The sequence below is a fragment of the Platalea leucorodia genome (assembly GCF_965183815.1).
Source record: "Platalea leucorodia genome assembly, chromosome: Z".
In the NCBI taxonomy this organism is placed as follows: domain Eukaryota; kingdom Metazoa; phylum Chordata; class Aves; order Pelecaniformes; family Threskiornithidae; genus Platalea; species Platalea leucorodia.
Window position 1 is genome coordinate 70,729,529 of NC_138858.1, and position 14,479 is coordinate 70,744,007.

General features: G+C 43.8%; 1 protein-coding gene across 1 annotated transcript in view; it reads right to left on the minus strand.

The window, feature by feature from the left end:
- The window catches only part of LVRN (laeverin), a gene marked incomplete at its 5' end in the record, with an annotated part of 37,355 nt that extends 23,357 nt beyond the window's left edge, over positions 1–13,998 (minus strand). Inside the window, 5 exons of the mRNA XM_082335872.1 lie at positions 475–629; positions 2,838–2,964; positions 5,118–5,257; positions 6,419–6,561; positions 13,409–13,998. Of these exons, the coding sequence (XP_082191998.1) occupies positions 475–629; positions 2,838–2,964; positions 5,118–5,257; positions 6,419–6,561; positions 13,409–13,998 (1,155 nt within the window). The remainder of the gene's footprint in view (positions 1–474; positions 630–2,837; positions 2,965–5,117; positions 5,258–6,418; positions 6,562–13,408) is intronic.
- Positions 13,999–14,479: the final 481 nt, after the last annotated feature.

Below are 14,479 nucleotides of genomic sequence, written 5' to 3' on the forward strand. Positions count from 1 at the left end.
AATGTGTTCATGTTAATTTTGTTCTATCGTACCATAGGCTGTTTCTTACAGAAAAACAAATACCTTTTGCAATATGTACATGTACTGCCACTACAAAATAATACTTATGAAGTCCATTAATTCTCTCACCAAAGTACTAAGTATATTGTATATAGAGGGAACTGTGTCATCCCTACAGTATTTTCTGGTATGGCATTCAGGTACTGCGTAAGAAAAGAAAATATGTAGCCCATTAACAGTTTTGTATCAATGCGTCCTGTGCAGTCAGTATGCAGTCTGTAATACGACGGAATATGCTTTTAATATTGATTTATCAGCTGAACATATGATCAAATAGTCTTTCAGTCCTCTAGTGCTCACACCCCCTACTGTCGAGTCACTATTTTTCTTCTACTAATCAGTGACCGCATCATCATCAACTGGAAGGAAACAACCTCATAGACAAATAAATGTATAGAATTTTTTACCACATGCCTGGTGTCCTAGCTCATGTGACACAATTATGGCAATCATTGCCTTTCTGCTTGTGAGTTTATCACTTGGGAGGTACATCAGTGATGATTCTTGGAAAGTCATTAGTCCCCAGTTTTCCATGCCACCTGCTCCAAAATCAGGCAGTGCAACCAGATCTAAATTGATTCAAACAGAGGAAAAAAAAAAAAAGGGTACCTTTAAAATTTTTGGAAGTAAAATGCTCACATGATTTTAATGCTCCCATTGCTTCAGTGTGCAATTAAAGGATACTACATTTTAGTAGTTCTTTGCTGTATTATGGCAACACTCTTGCAAATGGTCTATGAAATTTCTTCTTCTTGTACTTTTCCTCAATGATTGCCATTCTTTCAGGGAGCCACATAATAAATGCCCATGAATCCCAGATCTGTACTGTATCTTGTACATACCAATGTTTTGAATAAAAATGAAGGCTGTATTCTACCAATGCTAGGAGAGAAAATATCCACTTCTGGCTCTTAGAAATCGTTCTCTGCATGAGTTTCTCATGTGTTTGGGAAGGATCATACTCACCTCTTTCTTCAGCCTAGCAACTGATAAAACAAAAAAATCTTGCTCTTTCAGCTCTGTGAGTAGAGGGATCCTTCCCCCTCTTATCTGAAAGGTGCCTTAGAAACATCATCTATTTTTTTCCACAGCAGGACTGTTACCTCTGTGCTCCCTTCTGCCTTATGCACAGGGAACAATTTTCCAGTTCAAATGTGAGAGTCGGGCGAAACAGAGATGGGCCTTGGATGAACATCAAGGATCTCAAAGAAAGATATACTGTGTAAACTCAGCAGCAAAGAGCAAAATTTGCAAAAGTTATACAGAGCATTTTGGAAGAAGACACAAGCTTTTTCTGAGCCAGTTCCAGTCCAAAAGCAATGCAGTTAACCTAAGCGTGGTACTGAACCCCAGCAAAGCTAGACTGCATTTCAGCGGGGCTTAGTGCCTCAGGCTTACAGCAAAGGTATTTCACTTTTGGTGAGGCAGCCCTCATCTAGCCAGCCTGGGGTAAGAAAGCTCACTTATAACTGCATTAAAATCAGGTGAAGACAAACCTTTAAATACCTCTAATTGTAAATGTGTTTATTCTTAATTTCACATTTTGAGTTCACAATAGAAATCTCTAGCATGAAATCTCTAGCTGTTCTTGGTTGATCTAATCCTATTGATTTTTAAGCAAAACATCAAAGAAAGACAGTGGGAAATGCAGTTGGTATTGCATGACTTTACAGTGGGGATTGTAATGGTATTACAGTATTCTGTGAAACTGAAATCTTACCTAACAGGAAGTCTGCAATACTGTTCTTCTAATTCTATTTTGTAATATTTTTATACTAATGAATTAATGTATTGACATTGCTGCTAAACAGAACAACACAAGCATGAAACAGAATTGTCTACAGCCTGTGAGTATCTTGCATGATTACTAAGATAACAAAATCTAAAAAGTGACAATTGCATATATTACATTTTCCATAAGAAGTGTGGTGTTATTCTAAATACACTGGGAAATAACACATTTACACAGATGAAAATTTATTTCTTTCAAGTGCCAAAATACAGATTTGACAAATCAACAAATTATCTAGTCAAGAAAGGAGGGAAATTCTTCCTCCACAATCCTGCACTCTCCTATGATCATGGGCAGGTCAAAACTCATTTTAAGTAAGAACTGCCTTCTGTGCTCTCGATATTCTACCAATTTGTATAAAAGCACACGTTCCTCCATAATATTAATGCTGAAGCCCTTGGGAATCCAAGAACAAGTAGCGGACAAACTGTACAGTCAACCACATGATGGCACCCTTCTTTCTTGACTGAAGCTTGACTAAACTAACTTACCTGATGCCTATTTTAAGCAGAAGCAATGTTTTCCTGCAGGAATCTTTTTCTGGGGAGGAATGTGCAGGAACATATAGCCAACTCACAGGTAAGACAGGGACATATTGAAGAAATCAAGGAATGCTTTAGGGAGACATGGGTTATAGCAAGCAGGGATTTACTAGGAGGACACAGGGACTTGCCTGTACCAGGTCCATGCATCCCAGAAACAGCCATGTGACTGAACAACTCCCTTCTATCCACGTTGAAGCCTCATCTGCCCCTTCATTGGGAAATGATGCTTTAAGAGAATGAGTGTGATGTGAAGGTAAGAATGCTGAGTTATGGGTTAATAAGAGCCACGATGCAGAAAGGAGAATTCAGTGAGTTAAAGCTTAGGCGTTTTATTCCATGAATGTTGTAAGCTGTAAAAAGAGAATACTGCAAAAGAATCCATTTCTTCTATGAATGTTACATCAGCAGCAGCTATTTCTGGTTCATTTAAGTAATCTCACCTGTCTTAGGCAGAGGGTAGCTGACATTAAGCAAGTCTTCCAGAAATGAAAATATTGGTCCTGTGATATTTAAAGCATAGTCAACATACCCATTTTTAACTGCCTCTTTCCGAGCCCAAATACGTATCTGCAGTAAAACAAGGAAGCGTTAAGTTAGACAATCCTCATATTTTCATTTTCTTTGCTTCTCTTCTGTGAATCATTGTTTGAAAATGCTGTCTGTCCACACCAGATCATGCAATGAACCTTTGAATGAAAAAAATCCCAACCCAAGTCTTGCTGGACCCAACAGAATGTGGCACAGAGCCTAATCCTGCTAAAGCCTAGGAGAGTTCCAGCACTTCAAAAGGGCCAAGACTTGAATCCAACTATACATTGCTGGAACAAACGGACTCCTAATTTTTCTTTTATAAAATATTAAATGCTGTAAAAGTATTTCAATCCACACATCTCAAGCCAGTGTATTCCAGCCAGGGAGTCTGGGTGACAAAACTTCCCTTCAGCGCAACACTCCTTCCCTGAAGAGAGAGAAATGGATGTTCAGAGAGCGTTTGCTGTCCAAACATACACATCTTTCCTCTTGAACTTTCTCACAGGCTGAAACAGACAACTGGCCTCCCACTGCTGCTAAAGAGAGGAGATGACATCTGAGCAGGTGACATCTGTACCTCTGAGTAACGGAGATGGCAGCAGCAAGCAAAGCTTTCGCCTCCCATGCGCATCTGCTTTGTCATGGTACTGAAGAGGGAAGCTACTTGCCCAAGGTGATGGAGTAGCCTGAGGAAAGGTTTATGTCTCCATCATTTATCTCTGGATGTGAGACCCCCTAGGTGCCTAGCAGCTCAAAACCCCCATATTTCTTGCATCTCACAAGGAGCTGCACAGCCAAACCCTAATAGCACAGTTGGGGAAGTATCAGGATTTAATTTAAAAGGGAAGAAATAAAGCATATTCAGTCAATAGAGTATCCTCAGCCTCTGAGCCCCTCTTTTCTGCTGAGGCTTCAGAGGACATTCAAAGATCAGAACACTTCATTTTGCAAAACCTAAACATAATGGGCAGATTTAAAACTCTAATCCTAGTATGAGCTTTGAGTTATAATACCAGTGTTTCAGGTTATAAATTACTTAACAGAAATGACAAAACAGACACAACAAACATGCTCACACAAATACTGTGGAGGCATAAATTCATCATCTCTGTCTGAAACCAAGGGGTGAAATACCCTCGCCCCTCTGTCTCACAGAAGACGGGCAGTGGTGCCTCTTCCCTCTGAAAAATGTTAGTTTGAATGCCTTGCTTTGCTGATTCCTGTCAGTACACAGCAGCCCAAGGAAAAGGCACCACAGTCAGAGCTGTAAGCATCCAACATGTTTTATACAGGGTATATATGCAGTTATGATACACCAGGTCCAATCTTCACTTTGAAAAGGAGCTAATACTGTGCTTCCTAGGTCACCTCTGCACTGTCCTCTCACCTTGTCCCACCTTTCTCCAGTAGGATGACAGCAAACTAACCCTGCAGCTAACATGGTGCTCTCATTTATTAAGGGCAGCAAGTATAAGGCATTATGCTTGAGTTTACTATTTATTTTGTAACAACTTGTTACATCTTTTCCCCATTGACTTTCAACAAAAGAAGGAAAGTGAAACGACTGGTGCCAGTGGAGTACATTTTTTTACAGCTTCCCTCAAGAAGCTTTGCCCTTGTAGTGTAAGAGCAAAACTGAATACTCACTGATGAAGAAGCTTCAAACACAAAACAGTCACTTTTGGAGGCTAAAAAATGTGTCCACTGCAGAATAAAAGGTTAAGATACTAGTATATAAGATGCTCGGTGCACAGTGTTGCACCTACTGATGTCATGATGCTGGCCCTCAAAGGGCCTTGAAGAACAAAGCACAGAACTTCACTGGTTTGTCACAGCAGTGGAAATGGGATATTTTTTCCAACTAAGAGAGCCAAGAACATAAGAAGACCCTGAATTATGACAAGTACTTTTTGCAGACTAGCTGCCCCTAAAGTTTTAACATACAGAGCCGATACCTACTTGTGGAATTGTATGAAATGATCAGCACAGGACAATAAACTATTGCCCTAAAGGAAAGCTTTCTGCAGAAATATCTGCTGGATAAACATTAGCAGTTTTGCCACATAAGCAAATAGTTTTGGAATGGAAAGCACAGTTAATGTCTGTGATATCTTCTAAAGCACATGATGCACCACAGAGCCAAATTCTGTTGTAAACTACTATAATGTGTTATGCAGCCTCATATTTACCTCGTTTCCCCGCTCGGTTCTGGTGACATAATCGAAATCACAAATTACAAAAGCAGTCAAGTAAGTTGACATTTTCAGAGAAGTGTTAAATGTGGTAACAGTCCACAGGCTTCCATTTTCATCCTTCATTTCAGATACATCTAGAAAAAATATCAAAGAAATATTCAAATCATTGCTCTTCCATAACAAATTTTGTGGTTTCTGCATGTATTTCTGCACTAACTTCATATGTTTCTGGTAGAAGGCAAGCAGCCAGACTCAGTTCTACTGCCACGTATCAGAGTCATGACCTTCCACACAAACACCAAAAATCCACTCTTGAGCTTCTTAACTGAAGTCTTGGAAGGATATCAAACTGCGTCAGATTTAGGATGTGGGCAAACTGTGGACAATTTATCCCACGCCGCATATCAATAAGATGTGCGATCTATTATGTTTCAAATATAGGTCGTGTGCCTGAGAATTATGAAATACTTAACCAGATACCTTCCTTCTAAATAAGGAAGACATGGACAAGATTCTCAGGGGGCAAAAATGCTTCAAGCGACTCTCACAGAGATCCCATCTATTATAATTCCTAAGTTACTTAGCTTCCATGCAAATCTCATAAACCTTCCTTTTTATGGCTGAAAATTATTTAGGTGAAAAATAAAGATTCATGGCACTGAACTGCAGAAAAAAAGACATTAAGAAGGATGCAAGAGATCCAATGGATTCCTGTAGGAATACTAAATTACGGAATCTGTTTGGAATCTTATATCCTGCATGCATCCCACACAAGATCCTAGCAAGGGACAGGAAAAGCATCTCCAGAGCATTATAGTCCTGTCATTTTTATTCTGCACATACACAGGAGGCTATAGTGTCTCTGCCTGGTAAAACAATTTTTTGTATGTTGTAAATACATCTCAGAATTTACTTAGAATGAAAGGAATCCCTTAATAACACAATTACAGGTTTTGCATACTGGAGCTGCCGTTTTGTTTTAAGCAGATGTCACACAGTACGACAGACACACTAAGCAGTAAACACCAGGAATCAAACCTGTGCAGCCTCCAGCAACCAGAGGACAGAACATCGCAACTGACAAAACTATGGAATTATTGCCATCAGAGACATTAATTATGAATAACTGCCTCCAAATGTTTAAGTTCACAGGAACAGATTTTCTGTGCATTTTCAAGGCATTAGTGCATGGACAACTAGAACGCTGTTGATGTAGTCTGTTCAGATAAATTACATCCTTTTTAAAAGTAATTTAGGGGGAAAAAAAACCATAAGTCTACTTGTTGTTTACCTACCAATAGCAGGCATGTTGGAAAGAGCCACATAGCTTGGGTCATGGACAATTCTGATATTAAATGTAGCCTTCATGGCAGGTTCATCAAAACATGGATAAACTCTCCTGGCATACGTTGGTTCAAGTTGGGAGGCAATCAGCATACTGTATTAAAAATACAAGTTAAGATTAATCCAGCATGCTACAGCTGATCAAAATCAATATATAGTGCATAAAAACACCAAATCAGAAAAATCAAGAAATTAATCACATAGATATGCAGATTTGGAAAAAGTTTGGTTATTATTTAAAGGCATGATTAAATCCGCGTGCCCAACAGACAGTTCAGTTTGGATGCTTCTAGGAAAAGCAGTCTTTATTAATTAGGTCATTTTTTTTTTCCTCACGGGCCTTTTCCAGATATCATATTTTAAATACTTGTGCTTTTCTAGTTTGTTTATTAAGACAGAGTTGAATAAAGTTTTGCACACAGCAGGCCAGTGCTCAAAAGTGATACAATGCCCAACTTTAATTTCGTTACTAGAATCTCTCTGTACACCTGCTTCTCTCTCTAATGCATGCACTCTTATTTTAACGGTACGTTTTAATGAAAAATTGTAATAACCATTAGGTGACAATGCATACATGCACTTGCACACTTCCGTCAAACCACATAGAGAAGAACTCCAGTGAAAGCAGCACCAGTGCTGCCCCAGTGCACTGGCAAGCCTTTCAAAAGGGTCCTTTTCTACTTCACACTATGGAGCCTTGCCTCACTTGGGGCAGACCTCTGCAACACACTGGCTGGAATCAAAAGATAAATCACCATGTCCCGTGGCCAAAGTTTCAAGAAAGAGCTGTACATTTGGGCTGTTCATGTTAGGGTATCTTTACTGGGAATTAGAAAAAATACGCATGCAATGGTTCTCAAAGCTCCGTACCTGTCAGCCAAGTAGTTGCCAGCATCTGGGCACACAAGAACGGCATGATCTCTTGTGTCAGTGACCTCGACGGGGCTAATATTTTTCAGCTGTAGTTGGGGTGTTTTCTAACAGTGTATTCACACCAGGTTCACAAAGGCTTACACTTAGCACAGAGACATCCCAAACGAACCAGGGGCCATCAGGACAGTACCCATACATTAAATACCACTATGTCATGAGTCAGATCTACCATACAAGCACAGCATGACTGCACCTGATCGTGATATGTAGCACTGAATCATGTCCGAAACCTAAGGATTTAGGATTCTCTTTTCCTGGTACCTGAAATGAATGGTTTAGCTTTCCATTGATATTTATATCACTTTGCAGAAGACATACTGCACTGCATGCACGTCAACCCAAGGAACAGAGTCATTAGTGTTCTGCTTCCATTGACAAAGCTTAGCAATGTTTTCCACCCAGTTCCCAAGGCCAGCCTTCCAGGACTCCTTGTCTTTTGAAAGATGCTTGTTGTTGCCATTTTAATAGCTGTGCTACCTAACCCTGCTCAAAGCCGATCTCATCAACCCAGTGCTGAAAGCATCAGCAGCTCATCTACGCTATGTCATCCTTATTGCTGATGCCGGTGAACTGAGTTAATACCAACAGGACAACTGAGTAAAAGCACTGTACTCTCAAAACATGGTACATTTTACATTTAACAGATATATCTGATGCTGTACCATAACACAACTTATGACATCTAAAAGAACCCATGCTGAACACACATTGATGCACGGTGACTATTGTGACCACGACGTCTGTTGTGAAGTGAGGATTGGCTCTAGACAGAGCAGCACAACGTATTTGACTTCTTGCCTGTCAGTGCAGGAAGATTTTCTTTATGGACCTGATTCACTGCAGAGTCAGCTGAACGCAGCTGAAGCTCCACCTGAGACAGAGGTATCACCTCCTCCCCTCCTTTACCCTGTCCAATGACAGAAGGTGACTTAACGCTCTGCCAGGGTTGCACAGGAGCCCCAAAAGTGACAGGCCACTTCATCGAGGGAGTCAATCACTGAAAATACTCTAATCTCCTCCTTCCTATGCAGCAAAGTATGTTTTTGTGCATTCAGTTGTGCAATCAATCAGTCACAGGTTGGTTCTAGGAAACACTGAGCAATGCCAAATTCCCTCGCACCAGTGCAGGGGAGGCTCTGCACGAGCAGAAACTGATGGAGACACTTAGCAAATTTGCCCACAAGAAATTCTTGTTCAAGAATGCAAAATAGCATATATTGGGCAAAAGCATCATGATAAAAAAGAAACACGAGGATGGATTAAATGTTATTTTTCAGGAGGTCTCCAAATAAAAAAGAAAAATGGGAATGTTTCGTGCATGTTACACAAATAACTGGTGTTTCAAACACATATTACCTCATATCATTTGTCAGAATGAGTCATTGTTGGGGCTTTTTTCTTGTTTTTTTTATTTTTAAAAAAGTGAAGGCATTAGCATGAACTGAATTACTGGCAAACTTTCTTCCACACTGCAGTATTATCACAAAACAAATTACCCAAAAGGAAATTAATTTTTAAAAAAGCCTAACAATGCCTAAGCAGACAAATAAACTCCTCTCTTAAGCCTACAGTTTTGTGCATAGATTTAATTTTCTTTTTTCATAAATATCATATAATGCCTCCTTCCTCTCGTGAAACAAAATCAAAGCCATAATACTTTTAAATAATGAGAAACAAACAGATATGAGGATTTCTTAGCCTAAATCTTTGGCAATTTATGCTACACAAGTGTCTAAAAAAAAGAAAAGGAAAATTTTCAGCTGTTTCACCTGATAAAAAAAGCAGCAGCATTGTAGAAGAAATGTTTTATGTTGATGCAAAAAAGGGTTTTCTTCTAAAAATGCCTTCTCATTAAATGTTATTTGTAATATTGATAGCATAATGGGGTTTTGTGTTATCATATTTTATATCTTATTTCTTCCACCTTAAAAATATATAAGAATTAAACCATAAAACAAACCCTGAAGTGGCTCAAAGTAAGGGAGGTTTACAGTGAGCAGAATCCTGTTTTGTGCAGCAGCTGTCCCCAACACCCGGTCCCTCTTTGACCTGAACAGTGCTCAGTAATAACATGCTGCCCAAGGAAACACCAAACCTGTTATTTGCTTTGACTTCTGTCCCATGCCTTTGATGGTCTTACCTACAGATTCATACCAAACAGAACTAAGAACTGCAAATCCCCTGCTTTGAGGCACAATTAACTGCACCAATGCTGTTATAATACCCTTTGCCCTCATTCTAGTAATTGCTGCAGAAGCAACTGATAAAAACCAGCACAAATATTGTGTCCGATTACATTTTGGGATGCCTGTTAATACCAGCCCTAACCAGCCAAGCATTTTATACAAGTTGCACAGGACATGTGCAGAGTGGCTACCAAGCAAAATTCTCAAAGGATTTTGAAACACTGATGTGAACAGTGACATACAGCCTGCACTTTACGGTACACTCCATAGGGAGGGATCCTCTAACCCTGTAGTAGTATACATGAACTCATTCACTGTAGTGCGAGATCTGTATGCAGAACGACGCTACAGCAAACCTCCTGCACGGTGCATGTTTGAGCCAGCGCTGCTAAAGAAGGGCAAATCTTGTTTCTGTATCTTTCTGCCTACCTAGATCTCTGGACTCTCCCAGCTATATGCAGAATATGGCTTCCCCATTTCAACAGGAAAGCCTTCAAATACTTGCTGCTGGTGAAATGGAAGCATCCTCCTTTTTTACTTCCCTTGCTCCTGCAAGCACTGCAGACACGGGCTGTGCGTTATGCATAAAGACTGACCCCATTTTTCAGAGTTTTCTTCAGTGTATAAGACCGGATCAGGTGGGCAGTACAAATTGTCAACAACAGTAAAAATATATGCAGTCACTAATGATCAAGCTGATAACAAACAATTTCCGTGTTGAAAATTCAGTGAAGTTTGGGCTTTGGTTTATTCTGTTTTCCAGAAAGGTGAAATAGCTGTTTCTGTGAACAGCTTTCCCTCACCACCTTGCCAGTGTGCTCCGGCGCCAGCTTTGAGAGAGGACAGGGAACAATACTTTCTGTCAGCTAGCTAATTCTGGCCAACCTGCCAAGAGCAATGTGGATATCTGACCACAAAAAAAGCCGGTGCCAAAGCCCAGACAGAACAAACATTTCAAGTACTTCACTTCTCTTTAGGATCTAGCTGTCTACTGAAAGCTCGCCCTTCTCTGCTTAAACTGTTCTGAAACGAGAGGTCTCTAGTGGTTCCACAGGCACAAATTACAAAAAACACTAAGACTTGTAGTGCATGCAGGAAATACAGGAGTCTGCGTGACCGCAGATGAACAGCACATTATCTGTTGGTGGTTTAAGTTAGGAGCAGAAGCCAGAAGCCTATGCAGGAGTCAGACCCCGAAGGTCTGCCGGAGCCAGGTACAAGTCACTTCTAAAGAGCTACAGGACAGTCTGCTGGAGATGGTGGTGTCCTCACAGCATAGTAACAGCTTTGTCCTGACAGCTGAAGAGCCTGAATGTTTTTAAATCACTCCTGATCTATATAATCCATTAGAATCCAACTTTCTCCATCATTAACAGCTTGCTAGAGTTTACAGACTACATCCATCAAAATGCACATCCTCCAAAAAAAAAAAAGGAAGGCAAAACCCCTTCAGTGTAAGTGGAGACCCCATCAGATTGGGAAACGGCTGGTAAAGTGATGATTTTATTCTTCGTGAAGGAAAAAATAACAAGATACTATTGCATACTCTCGATGCAGAGAAAGCCTTTTTAAAGCAGAAAAGATATGCAAAATCCACTCAAGAATATCAGGAATGTGGGCAGGAACAAGTAACCAAAACAATACGTCATATCTGCAATCAGTGGATTTCCTTTGACTTGTTTCAGTGTCTGAACACCACTGGCATCTCTTTAACCAGTCTGCAGTCTCACATTTCATTAGTGCTCTAAAATCCTCTAAACAATTGGAAATTGACCTATACAGATTGTTTTAATGATTTAAAAACTTTTTTTTTCTTATTTTCTACTGTGGCAGCACAGCTGACAATAGCTTTTTTTTCGGATCCTCTGCATTTTACACAGTCTGAATCAAAAACTGTCATAGTCTAATTTAGTGTTTCTTAGATAGGACTTGACTGAATTAATACTGCATCAGAAAGCCCACTGATACAGTGTTCAGTAATTAAGTGCTTGTTCCTTTCTTACTTATTTGGATTTTTTTAAAATTATGTAAATGAAACAAAGTGTTCTAGATCTTCCTTAATTCAAAAGTTGCACAGATAATCCTGTGAATGATAATCAGTGAATGAAGAAATAGCAACTGAAGAAAAACAGAATATATTTCCTAAGAATACTTATTACCATACTGCATTTTTCTCTAAGGCTAACCAACTTATCTCCTTTTTCTTAAAAAAAAAAAAAAAGTCTGCATAAGTTAAATTTTCCAGATGTGGTGCACAATGATATCGGTAAAGATTTACACAAGAGCTGACAGCTGAAAAGCCAACTCGTTGTTGCAGAAAAACCACAAGGTCCTCCTCCATTTCAATAAAAATTATTAACTTTATTTTGTGGTTTCTTATTATTACTGCTTGTAATACTTGGGAACTTGTATGTATGGATCTTGCCGGTAACTGAATATTACCTGCTTGAAGAAGAAGTCTATGAACTGCTGAGATAGTTTATTTTAGTGGGCTCATCGATAGACTGGGAGCTAAGAACACTTGAATTTTAACTCTGGTTTTCCTTTTGACTCACTGATTGCTGATCCTCAGCAATTCACTACATCTTTAATTATTAAAAATGAAATAACTTTAATATAAGCAATTTATCTGCCTCTCCTTTAAACACCTATTTTGAGAAACTTGTCTGCCACTGGAACTATTTAAATCATCATCTTAAGTTTCACTTTTCTTTAGCAAGCTTCACATCCAGAAGTTTATAATGCAATTCACCTTCAGAAGATTCCCAACAAAAAAAAATAAATAAGCAAGCATTATTTTGAGGGTGAAAATATGTTTTAGATTATTGATCAGCTCACGCCGCCCCAGTACTGATTTTGCAGTGGAAATGAAAACAAAAAGGAAAGCATCCTAATAGCACTCACTAAGGAAATCATTGGTTGGTTGACAACAGCCAAACAACTTCATATGCAATAGCACCTACACAGTCCAGCTGTCTAAAGTGACCACCCATCCTACTCCACCATACTTCTGAAACTGCATGTGGTCAGTGTCTCTAAGCTCATGCCGAAATGCACATCCAAAATCCTGGGTTCCAGATAAAGGCATGCTCCCCACAGACAGAGGCAGAAGAGGAGAGGAGCTGTCAGCGCTACACAGAGATGTGTGGGGCCAGGATGAAAACTCTGAGCTGGACTGCGGCTCCCAGGGACTGGGCGCAGCTACTGTCTGACCCCTCACTGACAGTCCAAGGCAAAGAAAAAGAATTGAAATTGTCCAGAAAACGTTGCTTGACCAGTTGAGATAAGACTCTTTCCTCTGCCAAGGACAGACCTCTGTCCGACAGACCCTCGGTAAGCCCTCCCAGACCAACTCCGGAGCAGCAGCTCCTCACCAAGCTCTGCGAACAAGGCGGGCTTTGCAAACCATCCCAGCGTGGTGTTTGCCAGCCACCACCAGCCGGTGTTGTGGAGCAAGTCAGCCGCTGAAGGAAAGCCGGGGCTACCCAGCTGGTGCTCTCCAGAGAGCAGAGCCACCATCGCGGAGCACAAACCCGGGTTTCTGACAAGTGACCCCTGCAGCCCGTGGGGCGCACCTGGGGAACGGGCTGCGGACCGCCCAAAGCGGCCGACCCCGCCGTGCGGAGCAGCCGCCTCTCCCGCCACGCACGGCACCGACCTGCTCCCCCGGGTGCCGCCCGAAATACCCTCTGCGGAGACGCGGCAGCTCCGGGGCCGCGTCCCACGCCTCCACGCCACGGGTGACCCCGCCGCGGGGCCGGGGGGCCTCCGGTGCCGTCGGCGGAGAGGCGCGGGGTCCCCGGGGCGGCCGCCGCCGCCTACCTGCTCCGTCCCTGGTCGGTGTAGCGGGTGAGGAAGAGCCCGTCGACGCTCTCCTCCAGCCGGCCCTGGAAGCCCAGCTGCAGCACGTAGCGGCGCCCGGCCCGCAGCCGGCCTCGCAGCTCCAGCACCGCCACCTCCTCCGCCTCCTCCTGCCGCAGCCCCGCCACCTCCAGGGCGGCGCCCGGCTCGGGCAAGGGACCGCGCACGACGGCGGCCCCGCGGCTCCGCAGCCCGGAGCTGTGCAGCACCGCCGCGTCCGTGTCCTGCCGGCAGCGCACCGTGATGTTCACCTGCCCGCTGAAGGCGAAGGGCCCCGCCTGGCCCGGCCGCACCCGCGGCCACAGCTCCAGGTCGTAGTGGAGCGGCAGGAGGTGGCCAGGCAGGCGGCGGCCGGAGCCGCCGTCGGCGGGAGCGGGCCGCGGCGGGGCGGCGGGGCCGGGGCCGGCGGGCGAGGGGGGCGGCGGCGGCGCCTCCTGCCGGCAGCGCCCGTAGAGGGCGGCGAGGGCCAGCAGCGCGGCCAGCAGCGCCAGCAGCAGGGCGGCCAGCAGGGCGGCGGCCCTGCGCCCCACGTACAGCCCGCGGGCCCCCATCCCCGCCGCGCTGCGCTGCGCTGCCCGCCGGCCCGCGCTGCCCGCTACTTACGGGGCGGCGGCGCGGGGGAGTGAGCGCGTCTGAGGGCGGGACGCGCCGCGCCGCGCCGGGCCGGGCCGGGCCAGGGGCGATGGGCGCCCCCCTCCCGGGGGGGCCGCCGCCCGGAGGGCCGCGCCGGCGGGGTGGGCAGCCCGGGGAGCCCCGGCCCGCTCGCGGGGAGCGGGGCGGCGGGGGAGCAGCCTTCGCCGGGGGCTGCCCGCCGGCTGCCCCCTCCCGTCTGCTTAAGCAAGCAGCCTGCGGCGGGGGGGGGACGCGACGGGCAGCTACGTTCCGAAAGCCCGGGGGGCGCAGCTGGCGGGCGGTGATGCTGGATGGGGTCCGTGCCCGAAGGGATGAGTGATAATGGCACCGCCCGGACAGACGGCACCGCCCGGACAGACGGCGTTGCGCACACGGCTGCCGAAAGCCCCCGGCACCGCG